This window comes from Lonchura striata, chromosome 17 (genome assembly GCF_046129695.1).
Source record: "Lonchura striata isolate bLonStr1 chromosome 17, bLonStr1.mat, whole genome shotgun sequence".
Classification (NCBI taxonomy): domain Eukaryota; kingdom Metazoa; phylum Chordata; class Aves; order Passeriformes; family Estrildidae; genus Lonchura; species Lonchura striata.
The window spans coordinates 13,094,053-13,118,453 of NC_134619.1; the positions used below are offsets into that span (position 1 = coordinate 13,094,053).

At 54.9% G+C, this 24,401-nt stretch overlaps 1 protein-coding gene across 7 annotated transcripts in view; it reads left to right on the forward strand.

Annotated features, from left to right (window-relative positions):
- Positions 1-23,360, forward strand: part of RALY (RALY heterogeneous nuclear ribonucleoprotein) — a 130,812-nt gene extending 107,452 nt beyond the window's left edge. For 5 of the 7 annotated variants that reach the window (XM_021540446.3, XM_021540449.3, XM_021540447.2 and 2 more), the window contains 7 exons: positions 6,914-6,986; positions 14,286-14,333; positions 14,474-14,634; positions 15,385-15,498; positions 17,737-17,879; positions 21,532-21,580; positions 21,807-23,360. In XM_021540446.3, coding sequence (XP_021396121.2) covers positions 6,914-6,986; positions 14,286-14,333; positions 14,474-14,634; positions 15,385-15,498; positions 17,737-17,879; positions 21,532-21,576 — 584 coding nt within the window. In that variant the 3' untranslated portion in view covers positions 21,577-21,580; positions 21,807-23,360. Of the gene's footprint in view, positions 1-6,913; positions 6,987-14,285; positions 14,334-14,473; positions 14,635-15,384; positions 15,499-17,736; positions 17,880-21,531; positions 21,581-21,693 lie in introns of all 7 variants that reach the window. The other 2 variants (XM_021540448.2, XM_021540450.2) reach the window with 2 other exon arrangements.
- Positions 23,361-24,401: the final 1,041 nt, after the last annotated feature.

Here is a 24,401-nt window from a genome sequence, read left to right on the forward strand (position 1 = left end):
TTGGTTCAGTACAAGTAGGTCCCGATTGGTCATTTAATCAACACATTTCACATGATTGGCTAATTAAGAAGACATCCATTGGTAAACAACTTTAGGAGAAAAACAACTTGCTAAAAACCGCCACTTGTGTATTATTTACCATTTTCTCTCCAGCTCCCTAATATTTCCCAGACAATTAATGGGAATGCTTATCTAGCTTTCTCTCTCTGACCAGACGGTCACATCCACAAGTAGCCTGCTGGGTGGGCTGTGCTGTGGCATTTTTCCTCATTTTTGGAAAAGAAACCGGGGATCATTTTAACAAGGAGGTAATATTTTGGGGGTTGGTCTCTCTCTCCAAGCAGCAGCTCACAGGACGAGAGGATTGAATTCTGTTAGTAAATTTGTGGATGACACTAAGCTGGGAGGGTAGGAGGGCTCTGCAGGGAGACCTGGAAGGGTTGGACGGATGGGCAGAGTCTAACGGGATGAAGTTTAATAAATCCAAGTGCCCAGTCCATTTGGCCACAATAACCCCTGCAATGCCATGGGCTGGGGATGGTGTGGCTGGTCAGAGCCCAGGCAGAAAGGGACCTGGGGGCACTGTTTGTCACCTGGCTGAACATGGGCCATCAGTGTGCCCTGGTGGCCAAGAAGGCCAGTGGCTCCTGGCCTGGATCAGGAATGGTGTGGCCAGCAGGAGCAGGGAGCTCATTCTGCCCCTGCACTCGGCACTGGTGAGGTCCCACCTCGAGTGCTGTGCCCAGTTCTGGCCCCTCAGTTTGGGAAGGACCTTGGGATGCTCGAGCACATCCAGAGGAGGCAGTGAGGCTGGAGAGGGGCTGGGAACACAAACCCTGTGAGGAACCCCTGAGGGAGCTGGGGGTGCTCAGCCTGGAGAAAAGGAGACCCAGGGGTGACCCCATCACTCTGCACAGCTCCTGAAAGGTGGCTGTGCTCAGCTGGGGCTGGGCTCTTTCTCCAGGGACTGACAGAACCAGAGCACACAGCCTTGAGCTGCACCAAGGGAAATTCAGGTTGGATATTAGAAAAAGCTTTTCATGGCAAGAGTGATAAAGTTCTGGAATGGCTGCTGGGGAGGTGGTGCAGTCCCCATCCCTGGGTGTGTTTAACAAAGCCTGGATGTGGCACTGGGTGCCAGGGCTCAGCTGAGGTGTTGGGCTGGGTTGGACTCGATGACCTTAAAGGTCTCTTCCAACCTGGTCATTCTGTGAATTCTGTGGATATAAAAGTAGATTTTTATTTGAAGGATTTCGGGGGAAGTTATGGAACGATGTCCACAAAAACCCACCCCACCATAACAGGGGTGAGTACATTTTTATAGGTATTAGGAAATTAGCATAATTTATAAAAAGCACCAGTCAGGAGCACATGTGGTGATGCAATTCCCCCCCAAGTCAAGCCCCTTCTCTGGAGTCCCCCTGGGCACTGGCTGTTCCCTGTCCACAAATGGATCTCCAAGAGTTGTTCATGGCCTTGGTTCCCAGGAAGAACCAAGACAGCTCTGGGGTTCTGTACCCCTGGGGCTTGGAGCTCTGGATTTTGTTTGGTTTTCTGTCTAGGGAAAGACAATGGAAAATTACTGGGAAAATTAATCACTAATACAATTGGCTACACAGCTACAAATACATGTGTGAAGAGTACAGAGAACATACAAAAGAACAAAAAAGGCAAAACCCAAACAGCACCAGTTCCATGGGAGATGGTGAAGGGATGGCTAGTGCCCAGTCAGACTGGGATGTTGGATCTGTAGAGAGGGTCAGAGATGACCCAGCAGGGCCAGAGTGGCAGGGCAGGGTCAGCAGGACTCCTGCCAGGCACAGAGCTGGAGACCAGCATTCCAGCAGCACCCCAGGCAGGGCCTGAAGGCTCTCAGCTCCTGTGTAGGATGGGATCAGAGGCTTGTGTGATATTGTGGCCCAAAACCTCAGCTCTGGGCTGTGACTGTGGGAGCCAAAGAGCAAAACCACAGTTCTGGGTCATCCCATGGCCTTGTGCTGGAACTGCTGGGGAAGAACAAGGGTGGGAAAAGACACTGCCTGGTACCAAAGACATGCACAGGACAAGGGGAATGGCTTCCCACTGCCAGAGGGCAGGGATGGATGGGATATTGGGAAGGAATTGTTCCCTGTGAGGGTGGGCAGGCCCTGGCACAGGGTGCCCAGAGCAGCTGGGGCTGCCCCTGGATCCCTGGCAGTGCCCAAGGCCAGGCTGGACAGGGCTGGGAGCAGCTGGGACAGTGGAGGGTGTCCCTGCCATGGCAGGGGGTGGGCTTTAAGGTCCCGTCCAACCCATCCCATCCTTGGATTCAGTGATTCCCTTCCTGGACCAGGCCTTAGCCTGTCAGGAGAGCTGATCTGCACACCAGCTCAGCCTAACTCCAGCCAGCAGATGTTAAACAAGAGAACTTCCCCCACGTCTGCACTGCTGTGGCATGAGAACTAACAAGCAAATCCCCTCAGCTGCATCTTTGCTTTTTCAGATTGCTCTGAGGTGTCACCAGCTCCAAGCTGAGAATTGGAACTGGGGAGAGGATTTTTAATGAAAAATGGTGATTTCCAAGCCTGCTGCAGGCAGTGAGCACTCAGGAAAGCAATTTGCAGCCCATTCCCACCCTGCTGCTGGCACAGCAGCCTGACACAGGAGGTCATGCTGAGGCCATGCTGCTTCCTCTGAGGTTTATCCAGATACCAGAAACTTCTGCTCACTTCTCTCGAGCTCCAGAGAGCGGAGCTGCAGACCTGGCAGAGCTCAGCGTGCCAGGAATGCTTCCAGCCCAGGTGTTGCCCTCATGTGCAGCCTGAGCTAGGATGGAGAGAGCCTTGGGGAACCCAGGAGCTCCTTGTAATGCTCCAGAGAGACAGAGGAGATGTGGCCAAGAGACAGGGAGCACCTGGTCACTTAGCTGAAGAGAGAGATGAAAAGTTTGCTGTGAGGAAAACCTCCTGTCAGAAAACCTCTGAAACCCCTGATCTCTGCTGGTCCCAAGGACCTGGAATTCCAGAAGAAGGCAGAAGGACTGTGTGATAGCTGGGTGTCCTGTTCATGTTCTGGACGAGCTGCAAACTCAGTTGCCTTTGATCTGCATGGGCCAGGCTGAGCACAGGAGATCTTGTCAGGCTGCTCCTGGAGGAGTGAGCTCTGGGATGAGCTCTGGGGTGTTCCTGGGGCAGTGAGCTCTGGGATGAGCTCTGAGGTGTTCCTGGGGCAGTGAGCTCTGGGGTGTTCCTGGAGGAGTGAGCTCTGGGATGTTTCTGGAGGAGTGAGGTCTGGGATGTTCCTGGAGGAGTGAGCTCTGGGATGTTCCTGGAGGAGTGAGCTCTGGGATGAGCTCTGGGATGTTCCTGGGGCAGTGAGCTCTGGGATGTTCCCCTTGCAGGGGAACCCAGGAGAGAAGAGCTGTGCTGAGACAATCAAGGCTGGAAGCTTTTCTCTAAATAGAGGAGGGGTGGCCGTGTAGGAACGAGGAGAGGGAGGACAGGCAGGGACTGCCAGGGGACACTGCAGACACCCTGCTGAGGGGACTGTCCCTGCAGGTCCTGGCAGCCTCTGGGTGCCTTCTGCAGTCACCCCAGTCACTGCAGGAGGCAGCTGCCATAGGGAGGCACTGGAAGCTGGATCCACACCATCCCCTGCCCTTGCCACGTGGACTGAAAAGCAAAACATCCCCACTGAGTGTGGGAACAGGTGCCTGGGTATGAGCAGGAGGGATCAGTGCTGCTTGGGGTGGGCAGATGGAGTCAGTGATGCAGAGGAGGGAGCCAGAATGGGAATGAGAAGCAAAATCTGTCCAGGCTGATGTTCCTGCTGAGCTCTTGTCTCTCCTTTTTCACTCTCAAGGGAATCCTGTGGGATCTGACTGCCCATCACTACCATAGCTGAGAGTATAAATTCCCTGCTGTTGTCAGGTGCCAGAGAGGGTTCCACAGGGCTCTTTGTAGCAGTGGGGATCAGCAAATGAAGTGTATTGGTTTGAAAAGACAGGTGTCTGCCAAGGAAGGCAGGAGCATCCCCTGAACTGGAAAATGAAAGCTGTTATAATTTTGAAATTAAGGGGCTCCCAGGCAAAGATATGGGAGTAGGAATAACAGTTATTTACTAGGGAATAAAATGAAAATAAAATAAACAATGCAGTAATAGAAAACAGCACTGCCAGAGTGAGAGCAGCCCTGTCCCCTGTGGGTCAGGGAGGTGGCTCAGCCCCATCCCAGGGGGGCTCAGCCCTCCTGCAGTGCCAGCTGTGCTTCTGCTGGAGCAGGATCCTGCACAAGGGGGGAGTTTTCCTCTGGAGCTCCAGGGCTGGGGGAGATGGGCCTGGGCTCCTCTGGGAATGCAGGGGGAAGAAAGCTGCTCCTCTGGGAATGCAGGGGGAAGAAAGCTGCTCCTCTGGGAATGCAGGGGGCAAAGGCTGCTGTGGGGTTCCAAAGGCAGATTGGATCCAGGTAGGAATGCTTGGCTCCTCCCCTGGGCACAGCATCTCCCCATGGATGCTGGAATTTCTCAGCCATGCAGGGACACTCAGTGGCCATGGACAGCAGAGATCTCCTGCAGGGAGGATTGGCTGTGGGAGAGATGAAGAAAAAACTGCCCAGGGAGCAGCAGAGACCTGCCCCAGCTCTGACAGATGCTGACAGAATGCACAGCCCCAGCCACATGTTGTACCCCAGGACATGGAGCTGATTGTTGTCCTTCTTTCCTGGGCTTCCAATGCTGCTCCCTTGCAGAGTGTTCCCAGCCTGGTGCTGCCAGGGGCTCTCCAGTCTGTGGGAGCAGTGACTGGCAGCTGGGAGCTGCACCCTGGTAGCAGAAAGGTTTCAGAGCCAGGGAGCTGCAGCTGGGCAGGGCTGTGTCTGACTGATCCCTTTGTTCCCTGGCAGTGCCAGCAGTCTTGGTGGCCCAGCAGGCTGTGTGTGGAATGTTTCTGCTGGCAGCAGCTGGCTCTGCACCTGCCCTGTGCCCACATGCAGCCCTCTCACCATCAGGCTCAGTGCTCTCCTCAGCTGGGAAGGGCAGGGTGGAGGGAGGAGAGCAGCAAGGCAAACCCAGGCTCTGATGGAAATGTGCCCCCAGAGCAGCACTCGGGGCCGTGGCTGAGCCAAGCACACACATTTGTTGTTCAAGCTCAGAAGGAGGCCAAGCTCAGCTTCAGCAGGAATAAAGTCTCCTGCCAGACCCTAAAAGGCAGCCAGGGAGTTGCACAGCAAGGCCCTGGGCAGTGGGAGCATGTCCATGCTCCTCTGGAGTCGTGTCCTGCGTGTGCAGCCTGTGCTCCTCCTGCTCAGCTCATCCCCTGTGCTCCCTGAGATGATTCTCCAGGTTAATACCTAAGTCAGCAGGAAGTTCCTTTGGATCACCCTGTAGGCTCTTCATTTGGATGGGTTGTGGACCCACCGCATTTCCTAATAATGTCCCTTCATAAAACATGAAAAATCAAAAGTTTTGAATGGCCTGATGTACTCAAAGTAGGTTGGATGGCCCCTAAGGTGCAGGTAGCAGAAAGTAAGGCATCATTGAAGAAATTCCTCCCTGTGAGGGTGGGCAGGCCCTGGCACAGGTGCCCAGAGCAGCTGTGGCTGCCCCTGGATCCCTGGCAGTGCCCAAGGCCAGGCTGGATGGGGCTTGGAGCAGCCTGGGACAGTGGAGGGTGTCCCTGCCATGGCAGGGGGTGGAATGGGATGGGCTTTCAGGGATGATTTCTTCCAACCCAAATCATTCTGGGATCTTTTTCTCCCACCACCTCTCTGGTCCATCCCAAAGCTCCCGTGGGGCACTGGTCTCATGGAGCTGCAGGATGTGCCCATGGGTGGGACACTCAGCCCCTGGTTCTCTGTGGGGGACCAGATCCCTCAGGGCAGGTCAAGGCACACCCCTGAGGACCAGCATGTTCAGAAGGTGACCCAGCTGTGATGAAGAGTCTCCTGAATCCAGCCAGCCTTTTCCAGGAACACAGTGTGGCTCCTCCTGGAGATCATCAGTGGCCTCACACCAGCTGATGAGGCTTCTTACCAACCCCATGGACTCAGCAGCTGCTCTTTCACTCCTTCACCTTCCACTACTTGGATTTTTGAAATATGAGGGGTTTTTACATAAATGCTCTTCTTTATTCCTATAATGTCTGAGGGCCATGGTTCCATGGTGGGCTTGCTGGTGCACATGAGGAAACCCTGTCTTGCTCAGCTCAGATCTGACATGCCCAGAGGTCTGACACCTCTTCATACACATAGGCCCTGAAAAACCAGCAGGTTTAGGGCTGGTTGGAGAAGGCAGTGGGGAATTTGCCACTGCTCACCTCTCTGAGTTCTGGCTCCACACCAATGTGGGATTGTCAGGCTCTCGGCTGCTCCATGAAATCGGCTGTGTCACTTCATTCTCACATCAAGAGCACGTTTGGCACCATGGCCAGGGAATGACATTCCCTCAGGGGATTAGAGGAGCTCCTTCTCCCCTCCCCTGGCAGAAGATGCTGCCCTGAGAGCAGCTCGGGCAGCATGCAGAGTTTAACCCAGTATCCACAGCAGTGCCCGCCTGGCTGGTTATTCCCAAAGGGGAATAACCCAGGGGTGGGTGCTCAGCAGTCAGCACCCTGCAGCAGGTCTGGATTTTGCCTTATCTCACTGAATTCTCCCAAGGAAGCTGCTCTGGGTTTGTGTGTATGGAGTGAACCATGTGCAGGGTGCTGACTGCTCAGGGGATGGTGGGTGTCTCTGGAAAGGAGAAGGAAGAGGTTTCCCAAGTGCAGGGCTTTATTCACCTTCCTGTGGAGCCCCAGCAGGCCCCAGCCGTGCCAGAAGCAGGTGTGAGTGGGTGGGGGGTGTGGGGAGCTGGTTTCTCTCTGGCAGGGCTGCGTGCATCCCCCCCAGCTGAAGGGGGGCAGGGATGTGCCATGTCACAGCTGCGTGTCCCTTCCTTGCAGACATCAACATGGCCGGGGAGCCCAAACCCAACAGACCCAAAGGGCTGAAGAGAGCAGCCTCTGCCTTGTACAGGTAGGTGTTCACCACAGTGGGTGAGGTCTCTGGGCTGGTGTTTGCCCTCCAGCACCCCCCAGCCAGTGCCCTGAGCTCCCTGCTGCCTGCCCCAGCAGCCTGGGCACTGCTGCACATCCAGAGCTTCTCTCAGGGGCTCCTTCCTGTCGCTGTTGGACATGAAATGAGCACACAGAAGCTTGGTAAATTCAAAAGAGAAAAAAGAGCTAATATTATTTCTGACTTTGCAATATATAGAATTCCGAAAGTGACAGTGGTATTGGAGGGTGAAATTGCCACCTCTCCAACCATGCTGGTCAAACCAACAGTCCATCAATTCTCTCCTCCCACAAAGAAGAATGCAAAACAATAATTATTTACATGACAGTGTGTGAAAAACTCCAGTAGTAGTATGTAAACATTATTGGAAGGCTAAAGAAGTTTTATGAGAACTTTAAAACTTTCAAAAGAACTATAAAAGAAAACTTAACACTTTTAAAAATCAGGGCAACACCTTCCCTTGGCAGTGCCCCTGGGGTAGCCCAAGGTTGGCCAGTGCCTGTGGTTTTGGGAGATCTGGGCACGGTCCCTCCTGGGCAGGTGTTGGACCTGGAGAGGGTTGGAGAAGGGTGAGCAGAGGAGGGGTAGCAGGAGGAGCACCCCCCTGCAGCCAGGGAGCAGGAGTGGGCACAGAGGTGCTGGGTGTGGGGGGAAACAGGGATCATTTAGGGAAAGAGAAGAGTGATTGTCAAAGGGAGAGGAGAAGGGAAGAAAGTGGGAAGCCCTTGGAGTGACAAATAAAGGTGAACCAAGGAGGTGGCTGGGGGAAATCCCAAGGGAGCCTGTCCTGAGGAGAACAGCCCAGGGATCAAGGAGACAGGTGGGACATGGAGAGGTCTGTGGCACATGGAGTGTGTTACAGATGCCAGTGAGCCCTCCGCTCAAGAGAATTTATCCTGATTTCCACAAGAGGTGAAGATTTTCATTTAAGCCCCAGACTCTGGAGTCAGGGGAATGTCATTAAGTTCCTGTTTCTGGCTGCAGAAGGGGAAACTTGGAAAGGTGTATCAGGAGTGCCCTGGAGGTTCAGGAACCCAGAACTAAATAACAAAGTCCCCAGATGTGTTTTATTTATAAATTGTCATGATTTTGATGCCAGTCTCATAGTGAGGAGACCGAGGGGCTGAGTAAGGAGTTGGAAGGTGTGAGGTTGGGAGGAAAAGACTAAAATTAGTATTGGGCTTGTAGGTGGGTGTAGCAAAAGGGGAAACCATGAGAGAACTGAAGACTTTTCCAGAAAAAGAAGAAAAAAGTGTGAGGGGTGAGGAGAACCTTGTGATTCAGACTCAGCCATGTGGTCTTGCACCAGTGTGGTGTGGAATGGCAAATCCTGGTTAGAAAATGCAGCTCTGGCACAGCCAGACCCCTCCAGAGCCCCAGCAGGCTCCCACCACCCCCGGGACATCCCTGGCTTCCTTCCAGGAGCCTCTCAGCCAAGCTCCCCCGTGCAGCGCTCAGGCACATTGCTCCTCCCGCCCTGGGACCCTTTGGACCTTCACAGGACGTGGCTCTCTGGGTTCCCAGGGGATGCCACCTGAGGGGAAGGAGGTGGAGCAGAGATGACACAAATCCTGCAGCTCAGCTGCACGTGGACTGCTCACGTGGGGCTGGGGCCATAACACACATCAGCTCCTTCCATACATCTTGCACTAACGAGCTTTTCATTTACTGCTCAGCCGTGCCTGGAGCACTAATCCCTTCCTCTGCAATGACCAATATTTCAAACTTTAGACTGCTGAGAGAGATGTTTGCTCCCTCCCACAAATATGGATATGCTAAAATATGGGCCAGAGAACTGCATTGCTCTGAGCTCCAGCAATATTTCATCCCAGACTGGCTGTCAGATTAAAACTTTGCCATCTGGATTGGCAGAACTTAGGATATCTCCTGGAGAACAGGGATCCCAGGTTTGCAGCGAGCTGTGGTTACAGCTTCCCAAACTACCATCAATTTTTCTAAATGTTAGACTTCAAAAATCACAGCACTGTAATTTATAGAAGTGCTGTGTTAAACACAGCAGAGGATTTTTCCAAAGGCTGGCTTTTGCTTTGCCTCTCTCCAAGTCTGCATGGGAGGGTTGAGGGGAAGGCAAGGCAAGGGAAATTCCATTTTGAGCATACAGGAAGCAACAGTTGTGACATTTTTACCTATCCACCAGCCTCGGTGGGTGTCCAGGTGTTAAACAGGAATCCTCGGGGATGTAGGCTCCCATCCACCTCCACCCAGGCTTGTGCCACAATCAGTTTTCTCAGGTGTCTCCACACGAGGCACCTTCACTTTTTACAAGGCCTTGCTGTCATCACTGCTCTCCTCCACTCTTGGATCTCTGGGCCTCTCTCCCTCCCTCCCTCTGGCACTTCCCAGAGCATCCCTTTGCACAGAGCATGTCCCTGGCTGCTCCTGGCCACCACCACAGACGTGGCCCTGCTGCCTGTGGCTGGGCACTGAGCTGCTGTGACCCTGTCCCCAGGGAGTCACTCACTGCCCCTCCAAACTCTCCAAATCTGCCTTCTGCCAATGGTTTGGTTTTGGTTTGTTGTTTTTTTGGGGGGGGTTTTTTGCCTGTACAGCAAATGTCTGGGCAGGATGTCCTGGGGCATTTGGGGCCATGTTCAGGTCAGTGCCAGAGATGCCACCCAGATGCTGTCAGCTGCCTGGGAAGGGAAGGTGACTCTGCCAGTGTCACCCTGGGCTTTTGGAGGCACAACTCTGCCCTGCCCTGCAGAGCTGGGGATAAAGCTGCTCCATGGCCACAAGGACAGAGGGGACAACCCAGGCAAGAGCTGCTGGCTGCAGCTCAGTGGCCCCAGGAGGGGTCTCTGCAGCAGTGACAGGGACAAAGCACTGCTGGCTGACTGTCACAGCCAGAGAACACTGGCATCCATCCCCTGCTACACCCAAAGCTGGTGTCAGCCCATCCCCAAACACCCCTCCCAAGCCCTAGTGCTGGAGCAGTGACATCCCAGTGCCAAATGCACGTGGACAGGGCTGAGAGCAGCCCTGGGGCAGAGGGGGAGGTGAGCAGTGATGTCCCAGCCTACAGCAGCCCCAGCACTTTGGGAATGCCAGGCTGCATCCCACGTTCCTTTATTTCCCACTGCCTTGGCTGTGTGCAGGAGGAAGGAGGCTCACACAGCTCCACGAGATCACTGTTTGATCAGTGCCACATTTTCCAAGCAGCTTTCCAGCAGGAATTCCTTTGCCCACTGCAGTAATGCCATGACAGAAGGGTGGGAGCTGAGCTCACCATGGCACTCGTGATTAGCAATACCAGGCAGTAATTGCAGCCCAGATGCTCAAATGCACATTTGCTGTTCAGGTCCAGGCTCAGAAATGGCCCCAAAATGTGGTGGAGAGGCAGCACATGCAAACAACCACCCCTCAGTTATGAGCAGTTGCATTTTGAACCTGAGGCAGTAGAAATGTTGGATTGCTAAAGGCCAGCAAAGCAGAGGCAATGCATCAGGAGGTGGAAGCGTGGTGTTCCTTGAAGCCTTCCTGCTTTCCAGCCTTTCACCCTGGTTGTCCCTGCTTTATTCTGAAAGGTGCAATGTCACCAGCTGATTGAAAACCACCACAAACTGTTCCTGTACACAAAGACAGAGCTGCCAGGTCACTGAGGAATGATCCCTCAGTCTCAGGATGGTTTATCCTACATGCAGTGGAATTTTCAGGATAAATCACCTGTGCTGAGGCACTCCCTTTCACCAGCTTTTTTCCTGGATTCATCCTGGCAGACCTGCCCTGTGCTCAAAGCCTGATTCCAGGGATGCTGCTAAAGCCATCCAGGGCATCACCTGTTAAGTCGTGAGTGACTGGTGTGTTAGAGCAGGGTCACACAGCCACAGGCTGCCCAAATCCCTCATTCCAGCCCCCTGCCTTCCTTCAGGGCTGCCCCATCATCAGCAGGAATTGAAGCAGCACTGCAGAGGCTGGGCTCGTGTTTTGGGAGGTCAGGACCAGCTCCCTGGGGTAATTATGCCCCTAATTCCTTTTGAAAGGATGGAAGTGTCTCCCAAGCCCATAAAGATTCAGGGCCAGGGCAGGAGAACCCCTCACCCTTGGGCTTTGTACCCACAGATGCTTTGGGGCCCCTTTCCTGCAGTGCAGGCGTGGTGTGACCCCCTCACTGCCTCTGGGAATGCCCTGCAGAAGTGCCAGGAGTGATTCCCACCAGGAGAACACAGGGCTGCCCAGCTTCACTCCCACATTCCCTTTGGAGATAGGGAATAACACAGTGCAGTAACATCCACAGGGTTCATTGGCCACTTCATCCAGCAGATTGACTGGCCTGGGAAGAGGCTTCACCTGGGCTCTTGGGCATCTCCATCCTTCTCCAGCTCTTCTCCAACCTTCTCCAGGTGGGATCTACAGATATTTGAGGCTGAGTTTCATCCTATTGGTGCTGGAGCCAAGCCCAGGAACAGGGCAGAGATGCCCAAGTGCCTCAGGGCAGGGTCAATGCTGGAGGTGAAGGTGCCCACCCCACTCAGGGCTGCATTCCTTGTTCCCAGGTGCCAGGCTTTGCCCAGGACAGTGCTGGCAGCAGCAGGGCAGTGCTGTGTGCTGGGGCTGGAGCTGCAGCTCCTCTCCATCCCCACAGCCCCATAGAGCTGCCCATGTGCTGATCCCACAGCTCTGCTGGGGAGCAAAGGCTTGGAGGAGAAGCTGGCTCAGAGCAGGAGTGTGAATTGGGGTCAGGAAAAAGGAATTTGGGCATCTCAGAATTTGGCCCAACACCCCCAAGCTTTGTTTGTTTATGAACAAATGTTCCAAAGCTGCCTCATGGTCTCCAAGCCACAGAGAGCTCCCCAGCAGGAGCAGCTCCTTGTGGAGTTGATGCTTTAAGGAGCTGGAACAGAGGCTGGATGGAGTTCAGAGCAATAAAACAGATACTTAGAGCAATAAAAAGGATATTTATTGAAGTCCTTCAAAGGCCACACCCTGGCAGTACCAGAGCCACAGTCCTGGCTCTGCCCAGATGGCTCCAAGTTGAAAGAGGGCTTGGTCTCACAGTTTTATAAATTTTAGTCCATTTGCGTATAGGAGTGAACTGCCCAGTTAATAGCTTCAAATGATGAAGTTTCATTCTCCTTGCCTGCCTGTCCTCCTCTTCCCACATTGTTTGTGCTTTGGGCCTGAAGTTTGAAGAGATTGTCCTTGAGTCTCCAGCTAGAACAGGATTGTTTTGTCTTCACCAGCCTGTGAGAAGATCCTAGTAGCACTTAATATAAAGCTAAAGCTGCACACCAAAACAGAACAGAAAAACTTAAAACCCAAGGTATCAGAGGGAGTTTGTGGTGTGGATGAAGGCTCTGCTTCATCCCTCGGGGAGCCCTGGAGCCACAGGGAAGTTGCACTGTCTCCTCTAACCTGGGGCTGGGGACAACACTGGCTCAGCTGGAGAGAGCCAGAAGCACTTCACCAGAGCCTGTCAGGATTGAAAATATTACAAAATTGCAGCAATTTCATCTGAGTTGCATCTGAGGAGGGGAAAAAATTGAAGAGGGAGAGTCTGACAGCTTAGAAGCATCCTACTTCAATTTTCCTTTCAAATGGCTTCCTATTTTGATGGCATTTTGTATTTATTGGATTCAAACAGACCCGGAGTCAAACATCCTCAATGATCAAAGTGAATTGGCAGGCTGAGGGGAGCTATTTTCTTGGAGGGTTTTTGTATCTCCAGGTTTCACTCTGGGTTAGAACAAAAATCCAGTTACCCATCATGAAAAGCTCCATGGAAGTGCCTTGTTCTGTGATCTCCATCCCCTCAGCCCCACAGACAGCTGGGTTCATTCCAGCAGCAGCTGCCCTGGGAGGAATTGTCTTTCCTTTGCAATCTAGAGAGGGAATAAATAAACATAGATGAGGCACAGGTTTGGACAGAGGCTGTGGGATGTTCCCGTCTCCTCTGAGCCCAGCAGGAATGCTGGCTACAACTCAGATCAAAAGAGGAAGGCCTGAAAAGAATCTGGAATTTGTCTGTCAAAAATGGCTCTTTTCCACCATGCAGTGGAATCTGGGAGGGTTGTGGTGATCACACCTCCACAGTCACATCTCTCCTTGCTCAGCAGTGAGACCCTGCACTGCCCATCCCATCCCATCCCATCCCATCCCATCCCATCCCATCCCATCCCATCCCATCCCCAGCCAGCTGGGAATGCCACAGGCAGCAGCTGCTCAGGGATAAGGCCCAGCTTTATGGAATGTCTCCTCACTGAAGTCCCCAGGGCAGGGCATGACTGGGGCAGGAGGTGCACGAGCCACCTCCTTGTCCTTAACCCTGGCACCAGCTCTTGGGCCCCAGAGCAGCTGTGCTCAGGTGCTCAGGTCCCCCCTGGGCACAGGCTGGGTCTCTAGATGTTGCCCCAGGCATCTGGGGAACCCAGGGAGTGTGGAAAAATCATCTTCCAGAAACCAGCCAGTTACTGAAACTGAGCCCTGGCTGGGAAGCTCAGTGCCACAATAAGCAGGACAGACCTGGAATTCCTGGTCCAAACCACGCTTCCCACCAGCCATCCCAGTCAGGCACATGTTGTTCTGGCCACTTCTGTCAAAGATGCAGGACATCAGATTACCTCTCAGCCACACTCTTGGGTGGCCATCCTTCCCTGTCCCCAGTGCCTCGTGGCTCAGCCCTTCCCTCTCCCCCACCTATGTCTCATTCTTTTCAGCCACTTCCAGGAGGCAGGACAGACTTTGCTTTTTGGGGCTGCACTAATTCTGTTTGTTCAGAGCAGAGAGGAGACCACCAGCATCACGTCTGAACTGGCCAGTGCTGATGAGCCCAGCACACCAGGGAAGGGTCCTGTGTTCAGCTGGGGCAGCTGCTCCAGAGTGTGGGGTCAAACCACCTGCTTTGTGCTGCCTTGTGAAAAACTGCCTGCAGCAAGGGGGAAAGTGTTACTGGGTCTCCAGGGAGTGGGGAATGCTCCTACTTTGGCTTAAAATGCAGCTCAGGCTTAAGAAAATAGGACATGGTGGGGGGAGAGGTTTAAATCAATGGATATCCCCATAAATAACCCCTTTGTCCCGACTTTTCTCCGCACACATCTTCTTGCTCCTCCTTGGGACAAGCAGGTTAACACCCCTGTGCCAACACCACCCTCCCCTGCCTTCAGCCCCCCAGTCCTGCCCCTGGGCCAACAGAGTCCCTCATGAACGGGATCCATTTATTTATCCTTGAAATACACAGTGAGGGAGCAACAGCAATGAATTACCAGCACTAATTAACCCCCGATGCCCTGACTGTCTCTGCAGTGGCTACGACTTCGACTATGACTATTACAGAGACGACTTCTACGACAGGTGAGATCCCGGCGCGAGGGGCTGTGTGGGGTGGGGACGGGAGGAAGGTTTGGGGGCAGGAGGGTTTGGGGGCAGCCTGTGGGGCGGCACGGCAATCGCCGGGGCTCCCCACGGCCTCCGCTGGCCTCCCTTCCCCTCAGGATCTTCGAGTACCGGGGCCGGGTGTCGCCGGTGCCGCGCGTGGTGCCGGTGAAGCGGCCGCGCGTCACCATCCCCCTGGTGCGGCGCGTCAAGGCCTCGCTGCCCGTCAAGCTCTTCGCCAGGTCGGCCGCCATCGCCAACAGCTCGGCCAAGCTCAAGTGTGAGTAGGGGCCAGGGCTGGGCACGGCACAGCGAGCTCCCAAAAACGCCCCAGGACACCTGGGAGCTGCACCGGGGAAGGTGCAGGGTGGGCGATGGAGAGAGAGACGCGGATTCGGTGTGATGGTCAAAGAATCCGAATTTATTGCGGGGTACAGCTGCTTATGTACTTACTCCACTCCAGCCACTAAAAGGCTCAGGCTTGATCTTTACAAACTAAAAACATTCCTGGTGGCAGCTGCATTACTGGATTTAGAAAGGCTGCCAGAAGTGTAATTGTACCAAAAGGTTTGATTCTTAAACACAGGGTGATAAAGAGAAACGTTTTAAAAGTTTCAGACTGATTTCTTCCCGTGTATTTAAAATTAACATAAAAATCCAGTTTCACTGAACCCAGGAACTCTGCTCCTTTGGGTTCCAAGGGTGTTTCAGGAAGGTAGAAGTTCCAATTTGATATGATTTTACTTGCTTTCAAAAATTTTTAGTGTAAATATTAGTGTAAAGTTCTGGAGGAGCTATAGAGCAGATATAGCCTAAGGGTGCCAAAGCCTGGAGTTGGCCTCTGCAGCCTGCATGGACACAGCACCCCCAGGTTCTTTGGGGAGCAGCTCCCAGCTTCCCTGCCAGTTCCCAGCCTGGAGTTCCTCCCTGTTGTTTCTGCCTGCTCAGGGAGCTGCCCTGGGGGAGGTGTGGGGTGGGGCTGCTCTGCAGGGCTCTGAGTGCCTTCCTTTCCTTCCTTCCTCCCCACAAGTGAAGAGCAGCGAGCTGCAGACAATCAAAACGGAGCTGACACAGATCAAATCCAACATTGATGCTCTCCTGGGCCGGCTGGAGCAGATTGCTGAGGAACAGAAACTGTCTGCAGGTCAGTGGGGGCAGGGATGCCTCAGGGCTGGCCTTGGGCATCACAAAATCCTCCAGGTTCTGACAGGGAAGTGTCAACCTCCAGGTTCCAGGGTAGAATCACAGGCCAAAATTATACACACCAAAATTCCTGAGATTACAGAGCTGGGGTTTAAAATGATGAGATTTTTTTTTCTTATGTCATATAGTTTGTATTATTTTTTAGTTTGATTTTTTCATTATTCTATTCTATTCTATTCTATTCTATTCTATTCTATTCCTTTCTCATTGCTTTCCTATTAATTTCCTATCCTATTTTTATTTTATCCTATTCTATCTTCCCTTATCCCTATCCTATCCCATCCCTGCCCTACCCATGTCCTATCTTACCCTACACTACGCCTGTCCCTATCCCTTTCCCTGTCCCTATTCCTGTCCCATCTATATTCCTGTCCCTGTCCCTATCCCTATCCCTGTTGCTGTTCCTATCCCTATCCCTGTCTCTGGCTCCCACCATCCTGCTGGGGGATGGAGAACCTTCTCAGCCTTCTCCATGGTGTCCTGGGCTGCCTACTCAAAATCAGCAGAACTCTCCATGGCAGGAAGCATTCCCACTATTATTATTTCCCCCCAGTGGATGTGGGGCTCTCTGGCCTGGGATCAGGCTGTGGCCCTGTTGCCATCTCTGTCCCGGGTCAGGCCGTGACCCTGTCGCCCTGTCCCAGGTCAGGCTGTGGCCCTGTTGCCATGCCTGTCCCGGGTCAGGCCGTGGCCCTGTTGCCATGCCTGTCCCGGGTCAGGCCGTGGCCCTGTTGCCATGCCTGTCCCAGGTCAGGCTGTGGCCCTGTTGCCATGCCTGTCCCAGGTCAGGCCGTGGCCCTGTTGCCCTGTCCTAGGTCAGGCCGTGGCCCTGTTGCCATGCCTGTCCCGGGTCAGGCCGTGGCCCTGTTGCCCTGTCCCAGGTCAGGCCGTGGCCCTGTTGGCATCTCTGTCCCGGGTCAGGCCGTGGCCCTGTTGCCCTGTCCCAGGTCAGGCCGTGGCCCTGTTGCCATCTCTGTCCCAGGTCAGGCTGTGGCCCTGTTGCCCTGTCCCAGGTCAGGCTGGGGCCTGTTGCCATGCCTGTCCCAGGTCAGGCTGTGGCCCTGTTGCCATGCCTGTCCCGGGTCAGGCTGTGGCCCTGTTGCCCTGTCCCAGGTCAGGCCGTGGCCCTGTTGCCATGCCTGTCCCGGGTCAGGCTGTGGCCCTGTTGCCCTGTCCCAGGTCAGGCCGTGGCCCTGTTGGCATCTCTGTCCCGGGTCAGGCCGTGGCCCTGTTGCCCTGTCCCAGGTCAGGCCGTGGCCCTGTTGCCATCTCTGTCCCAGGTCAGGCTGTGGCCCTGTTGCCCTGTCCCAGGTCAGGCTGGGGCCTGTTGCCATGCCTGTCCCAGGTCAGGCCGTGGCCCTGTTGCCCTGTCCCAGGTCAGGCCGTGGCCCTGTTGCCATGCCTGTCCCGGGTCAGGCTGTGGCCCTGTTGCCCTGTCCCAGGTCAGGCCGTGGCCCTGTTGCCATCTCTGTCCCAGGTCAGGCTGTGGCCCTGTTGCCCTGTCCCGGGTCAGGCCGTGGCCCTGTTGCCCTGTCCCGGGTCAGGCCGTGGCCCTGTTGCCATCTCTGTCCCGGGTCAGGCTGTGGCCCTGTTGCCCTGTCCCGGGTCAGGCTGTGGCCCTGTTGCCATGCCTGTCCCGGGTCAGGCCGTGGCCCTGTTGCCATCTCTGTCCCAGGTCAGGCCGTGGCCCTGTTGCCCTGTCCCAGGTCAGGCCGTGGCCCTGTTGCCCTGTCCCAGGTCAGGCCGTGGCCCTGTCGCCCTGTCCCGGGTCAGGCCGTGGCCCTGTTGCCATGCCTGTCCCAGGTCAGGCCGTGGCCCTGTTGCCATGCCTGTCCCAGGTCAGGCCGTGGCCCTGTTGCCATGCCTGTCCCAGGTCAGGCCGTGGCCCTGTTGCCCTGTCCCAGGTCAGGCCGTGGCCCTGTCGCCCTGTCCCGGGTCAGGCCGTGGCCCTGTTGCCATGCCTGTCCCGGGTCAGGCCGTGGCCCTGTCGCCCTGTCCCAGGTCAGGCCGTGGCCCTGTCGCCCTGTCCCGGGCCAGGCCGTGGCCCTGTTGCCATCCCTGTCCCGGGTCAGGCCATGGCCCTGTCGCCCTGTCCCGGGTCAGGCCGTGGCCCTGTCGCCCTGTCCCGGGCCAGGCCGTGGCCCTGTCCCCAGCCCTGACGTGGCTGCTGTCCCCGCAGAGGCCCGGAAGAAGGCAGAGAGCAGCAAGAACGAGGTTTCCCAGGAGGACACGGCCTCCGAGGCCGAGGCCACCGTGGAGGAGCCGCTCAACGGGGACGAGGGCGAGGAGGAGGGGCTGGCACGGGAGTGTGAAGATGAACTGGTAAGAGAGCTTTGGGTAACGCATCCCTGCAGCAAAGGAGCGGGCCACAGTTTTACTGGAACTTGCCAAATCCCCAGGAAAAGTAGTTTTTCCTTCCTGCAAAGAGATGGCAGTATTTAAATCTGCTTGTTGCTCACAACTTGTTCTTCCAAGCCTGCAGAAGCACTGACCTTGCAAACACATGTGGAGGTGCTGAAGAAACATGGTTGGCTCTGGAAATTCAGACATTTATCCTTGATTTCACAGCTTGGAGTAGTTTAAACCAATCCACTCTGCTCCCAGGTGATTCCTAGATGGATTTAAATACACGGCAAGGACAGGCTGTGTTAGATGAGCTGCATTTGCAGTACCCTTGCAGCTGATTCACAGAGTCACAGGAGGGTTTGGGTTGGAAGGAACCTTAGAGAACTTCTCATTCCACCCCCCTGCTGTGGGCAGGGACACCTCCCACCATCCCAGGCTGCTCCAAGCCCTGTCCAGCCTGGCCTTGGACACTGTCAGGGATTCAGGGGCAGCCACAGCTGCTCTGGGCACCCTGTGCCAGGGCCTGCCCACCCTCACAGGGAGGAATTCCTTCCCTATATCCCATCTATCCCTGCCCTGGCAATGTGAAGCCATTCCCCTTGTCCTGTCCCTCCAGGCCTTTGTCCAAAGTCCCTCTCCAGAGGCACTTGTCCCATGGCACAAGCCAAGGTCTGACCCCAGCGATGTGTGGGGCACACAGCAGCCCCACTGCTCCTAGTCCTGCCCCAAACAGGGATGTTCCTGGTGAGCCCAGAGATAAATCTGTGCATTTGGATGGGAACCCAGTGTTTGGGTATAGAACAGGCACTGTGGTAACACTGGCAGCACTGTGATTTATCAAACCAAACTCTGCTGAGAACAGGATCAGCTCCACCGGCTGAGGACAGCAGGGCTTCAGGGTAGAAGGACATGACCTGCCCTGAGTGGCCCCAGCAACAGCTCCAGTCCCTCCCCACCCCAGCACTGGTGGCAGCAGGAGTGAGGATGAAGCTCAGCATCACTCTCCTCTTCCTCACCCTCCATCTCTGGGGTGCCCACGCTGCACACCCACAGCCCTTCCCAAGGCTTTAAACTGCTCCAGCTCCAAACACTCCCAGCTGCTTTGTGCTCTCCTGCTCTGCCCTGCTGGAGCCATGCTGGGTGAGGGCTTGAACAGGGGCCTTGAGCTGTTCAGGTTTGGGGCCTCATGGCTGGAGTCCCTCAGCCCTGCTGGAGGGGAGAGGTCACACCAGGCACTGGGAAGAAGAAAGGCACACGCTGTGTCAGGAAAAAGAAGGCCAGGTTTGAATTACATCAGGGCAAACAGGTGGCAGACATTAGGGGGAAACTTGCTGATGTTAATGATGATAAAGCAGCACAGAGCCTGTCAACAAAAAATGTGCACTTCTCTGCCTTTGCTGGGGTGAGAAAACACTGGAGGGACATCTGCTGGCAGTGGCTTGGGAAGAGCTGGTCCTCATTAAGAGGAGAAGAAAAAGATGTTTCAGCTCACATCTCTGTTTTCTGTAACTCCCTGGTCCTGATGTGGCATCAAGACCAGAAATATTCCACTGCCAGCCTCAGACAGGCTCCCAAGTGCTCTGGATGGTCAGGGCAGTGTGTGCAGGGTGTGTGCAGGCAGCTCCCCAGAGCTCACAGCCCTGAGCAGTCCTGAGGTCCCCCCAGTTCCTGGGAGTGACTCCTTTGTCCCACACCCCAGTGTGGCTGTCACCACCTGCTGTCCATGGACATGGCACCCACATGGGGTCCCTAAAATCCTTTTGGCTCTGAGGGGCACAGGGGTGGCAGGAGAAAAGCCAGAGGTCACTCAAACAGAGCTGAGGGAGTTTATTGAGTTCTGAGCCATAAATTTGGATATGGAAAACACTGAGTAAGTGCAGCTGAACTGGTGGTCAGTTCTATTTACTACACTTAGGGGATACAAAGATTATTGTGGACATGCCTTAATAAATCTCACGTGTGTGCAAAAAAAGTCACCTGCCAGCCCATCAATGCCTGGTGTCAGCTGAGGGGTGTCTTGAGGGATGGCCCTGCTCAAGGGGAGATCCCTGCACACAGACAGCTGCTCTGGAGGGAAAACTAAAGGACTTCTCATCTCATGTGTTCAGGTATTTACAGCACACTGTGGTTGATTTGCAGTCAGATTTTCTTCTGTTTTTGTGCAGTTTTGGTTATTTTTCTGTCCAGTCTGCATCCAAACGGTTTTTGGGGTTGGTGCTGGGTGCCCACTGGGAGTCTCACACCATAGGAGTCTGCATGTCCCAGCCTCCTTGGCCTCCACAGATGTCTCACATAGGATTTTACCAAGCAGATCCCTGAACAACCCCAGTTCTACTCTCTTAAGTTCAGGGATTTGATCCTGTTCTTGGTGTTGGTCACTTCTCTGGGGTACTCAGGTTCACAGTCCCATGGGCTCTGCAGCCAAGGCTTCTCTCCACCTTCACATCCCTGACCAGGTGTTCTTGGCCATCAGTCTCCCCTGCTCAGCTGGGCCAGAACTTACTCTTGTTGCTGTCCCAAAGTCATCTGTTTCCTGCTCCAGCCCCACTCCAGATGCCAGGGGGTTTCCCCTGGGGTCTCTGCACCAGTGGGGTGCAGGGGATGCCACGGTGTCACCAGCTGGGCTGGCCCTGATCCTCCCCCGCCGGCTCCCGCTGCCTCAGGGTCCGTTCCAAGGCTCATCCCAGTGCAGCTGGGCTCTGCCTTGCCCTGAGCAAGGCCCCCTCCCCTGGCTTTCGGGCAGAGCCTGTTCCCTCTCCTTTCCTTTTGGAGCCCCTCGTGTCCCCTGCAGAGAGCCCCTGGATCCATTTCCATCCCTGAAGTACTCACCCTGTGCAGGAGGTTAAACCCCACTGCTGAGCACCCCCTTGTCCCAGTGATGCTGCTCTGCACAGCAGCTCCAGGAGCAAATTCCACTGAGAACCATAAAGGCTGGAAAAGACTTCCAAGACCATCAAGGCAGTCCAAACACATGCTGCACTTTCCAAAGCCCTGCCTGGGGAGCAGTTCAGCACTGTTATTGTGGCCTTTGGAGTACTGGATGAGTGTTACTATTCTGGATAACGAGTTCTGCTGCAAACTGGGACCAGTTCCTGTGTTCAGCAGCAGAATCAGGACACTGATTTGCCTTTGTGGACTGAGGCACCTTGGCAGCATTGGGTAGTTCCAGGGAACAAGAAACAGGATGAGAGGAAATGGCCTCAAAGTGTGCCAGGGGAGGTTTAGATTGGAGATCAGGGAAATTTCTTCACTGAAAGTTTGGTCAGGCATTGGAACAGCTGGGAAGTGAACGTGGAGGTGCTGGGTTAATGGTTGGACTTGATCTTGGAAGTCTTTTCCAATCTGAATGATTCTGTGATTCTATTACTTCCAAGGCCTGGAGGGAATTGCATACCCCAGGTCTGTTTGGCAGAGCCATTTCAGCATCAGGAGCCAGAGGAAATTGGTGGTTTTGCCTGGTGTCCATACCAGGTGTGCTCTGTAGCTGGTCCATCACACTGAGCACCCTGGCACTGCTCTCCCACAGCAGGGGACCAGCTGGTGACCACATGCGAGGTGTCCCAGTGTCCCAGGCAGGGCAGGAGGGACACAGGGTGATTCACTGTTTGTGGTTCCCTTTTCCCTGCAGGAGAACAGCCATTACACAGACGTGGAGGATGCCAGGCTACAGTAACCAGGTACAGCTCCCGTGCTGCTGATGGAGCCAGAGCTTTCATTCTGTGCCTCTTGGGCCTGGGGGGTTGCTGCTTCAGGAGAGGCTCTTTTCCACTCATCCTCTGTGTTTTCCTAGCATGGAGCTTGGCTGCTCAGCTGGGTCACTGGCCAGCCCTTCGCCCCCTTTCCTGAGTGACAAATCTCTGGGGTTCGAGGACAGTGCTGTAGCTCCCCCTTCTCTCCTTGCAGCTGTGAGCAACGGTCTGAGGAAAGCACGAGGCTAAACCCTGTCCTGGCACGTTGAGCAAGGCAAGCTGAATGGAAGTGCTGCTGTCATCTCTACCTGGCATTCAAAGGAGAAACATGGCCCGACATCTTCCATCCATCTGTAAAGCAAAGGCAAAGAAAACTGATCCTCCCAGCAGATCCCCACCACCCCTGCAATGCATTCAGAGCTCTGCAGCCAGCAGAGGAGGCAGGAGCCAGACCTGCACAACCCAGAGCCACCACAGAGACCAGGAGAGCAGGTGTGTCCCCAGGGCAGCCAGAGGTGTTCTAGAGCTGCTTGCAGGAGAGCAGAGAGCTCAGCCCAGCCCAATAAAGACATTTTTCCTGTGTGAGGTGACAGCCAGAGCATTTCCTAACTGAGGGAAAAGCAGTGTCTCAGTCTGGACAGTTTGTGTTCTTGTGCCCCATGAGCTGCTGTGTGTCCACGGTCACTTCCAGGTGGAAAGGAGTCGGTGCTGGAGCAGCTGCTGTGCTCTGGAAAGCTGCTTGAGGAGGGAAGGGGAGAGGAAGCTGCAGGAAAGCAAGTGATCCCAAGCAGGAGAAAGCAAGCAAATACCACCTTCAGTGGTTTGGTGTCCTCATTGTCCACCCTGTCAGGGCTGAGCAAGCCTGTGCAGAGTGAGGGGCATGGATGAGACCCTTTCCTTGGACCAGCTCCTCCTGGAAGGGAGGTGGAGCACCCAACTCCTACAGCCTGGAGCCAGAGACATCAGCCCCTTCCCTGGCTGCCCACACCTCCCCCTGCCCCAGTCAGGGCACATCAGGAGCGTGGTGCTGCTCTGCTCCTGCCCGAGCTCCATGGCCAGGGTGACAGCGTGCCCGAGGCTGGCACAGGGAATGCCCCGGGCATGGTGCATGTGGGTGGGCAGCACCTCCCTGCTCCCCAGCTCCCAGCTGCTGTGCCCCTGCCCCGTGCTGCCAGCGGAGGCTCGTCGTGGGACCCCGCAGCCGAGAGGCCTCAGCCGTTCTCTCCTCGTTCCTCCTTCCTGGGCTCCTCCCGTTTCCCAGGGACTAAAACTCACACAGCACTTTACTCACACCTGGTGTGTCCTGCCCGCCCCTTCCCCTCCAGAACACACACACACACAGCAGTGCTTGGAACCCAGAGCAGAGTCCAACCTTCCCCCTGGCCAGTCCCTCCCACGCAACACCTGCCTGGTCCTGACTGCTCCAACCTCATCCACAGCATCTCTTGGAAGGGTGAAGGGTAAACAGCTCCAGGGGTGTCACTTCCCTGCCCCTGGCGCCATCCTGGAGCACGCATGGCTCTTGAAGCACAAAGTTTTCTTTGCATTTCTTGGTTTGGGCTGCTTGAGGAGGGGTTGGAGGGAGAGCCGTGCTTGCCCCGCCCTTGCCTGGTTCCTGTGCAAGGTCTGCACCGAGTTGTCCCTGAGCTGTTCTCCAGGCCTGGAGAGATGAGCTGCAGGTTTGGCTGTGAACTGACCGTGCTGCTGCTGTTTGGGAGAGAAGTGACCTTGTACATATGATCCTGTATAATAAAAGAAAGAAATCTAATTTGCTTCCCCTCTCTTCTCTCTGCCATACACACACACTTGTTTCTTCTATTCCAGAAAAGTCTTTTTTTCCCTTTCCCTCAGCTCTGCTCACAGGATTTACTTTTCCTTGCCCAAGGTATAGCGCACAGGGCTGAGCAAAACATCTGTGTTCACAGGAGTTCTGGGGTTTTTCCTTGAAGGCTTGGAAACTTCTTTGATGCAGGAGAGCAGGGGCCAAATCCAGGCTTTTAATTTCTGGACTTTGCACTGGTCCAGCTCATAACAGATGGAAAAATCTGGCTGCTTTGCCAGGTTGCACAAGCCAGCAGTGCTAAAAACTGCTCCTTAAGCAAGTGTTGCTCTAGGTGACACCAGAGCGGTGTCAGGAGGGACCAGTGACCCTGAATTGTTGGAGTTGGAAAGGGCCTTTAAAGATTATCTCCTGGGGACACCTTCCACTGGACCAGGTTGGGTTCTTTGTGGCTGAGCCACCATCCAACCCTGGAGAGCAAAACTGCCTGAGTTTATGGTGAGTCTGAGATGTTTGAACATCCTCCTGTCCATCCGTGCTGCCATCAGTCCACTCCAAGGTGAGACAGCAGCAGCATCAGGCTGATGGTTGGGTCTTTGTGGCTGGAAGGAGGAACAACAGGAGGGGGGAAAAAAAACCCAAAACCAAACCCAGTCAAACTGGCTGTCAAGAAGATGAGAATCAGCCCAACCTTCAGTCTGCTGATCCATATACCTGGCTCTGAGAGCTGCAGGGCCTCAGGGGCTGAGGCTGGTTCCAGCTCCGCTTTGGAGCATGGACATGACCTCCCAGCAAAGAGCAGCTTTGGTTTTGTTCATGACTTTGGGAGGAGAGAGGGGGACTTGGGGAGCTCTCAGCAGCCCCTGCAGGGTAGTTCACTCTGCTCTTCTGTGGGTGGGGCCCCAAGGACAGGAGCTCTGGGGCTTTGGTGCTCAGCAAGGTCCATCTGTGAGTGTGCAGAGAGCCCAGGTGAGGGGGCAGCAGGGGGTGGGGAAGGGACACTCCTGACCCCTCCATTCACCCTTTGGG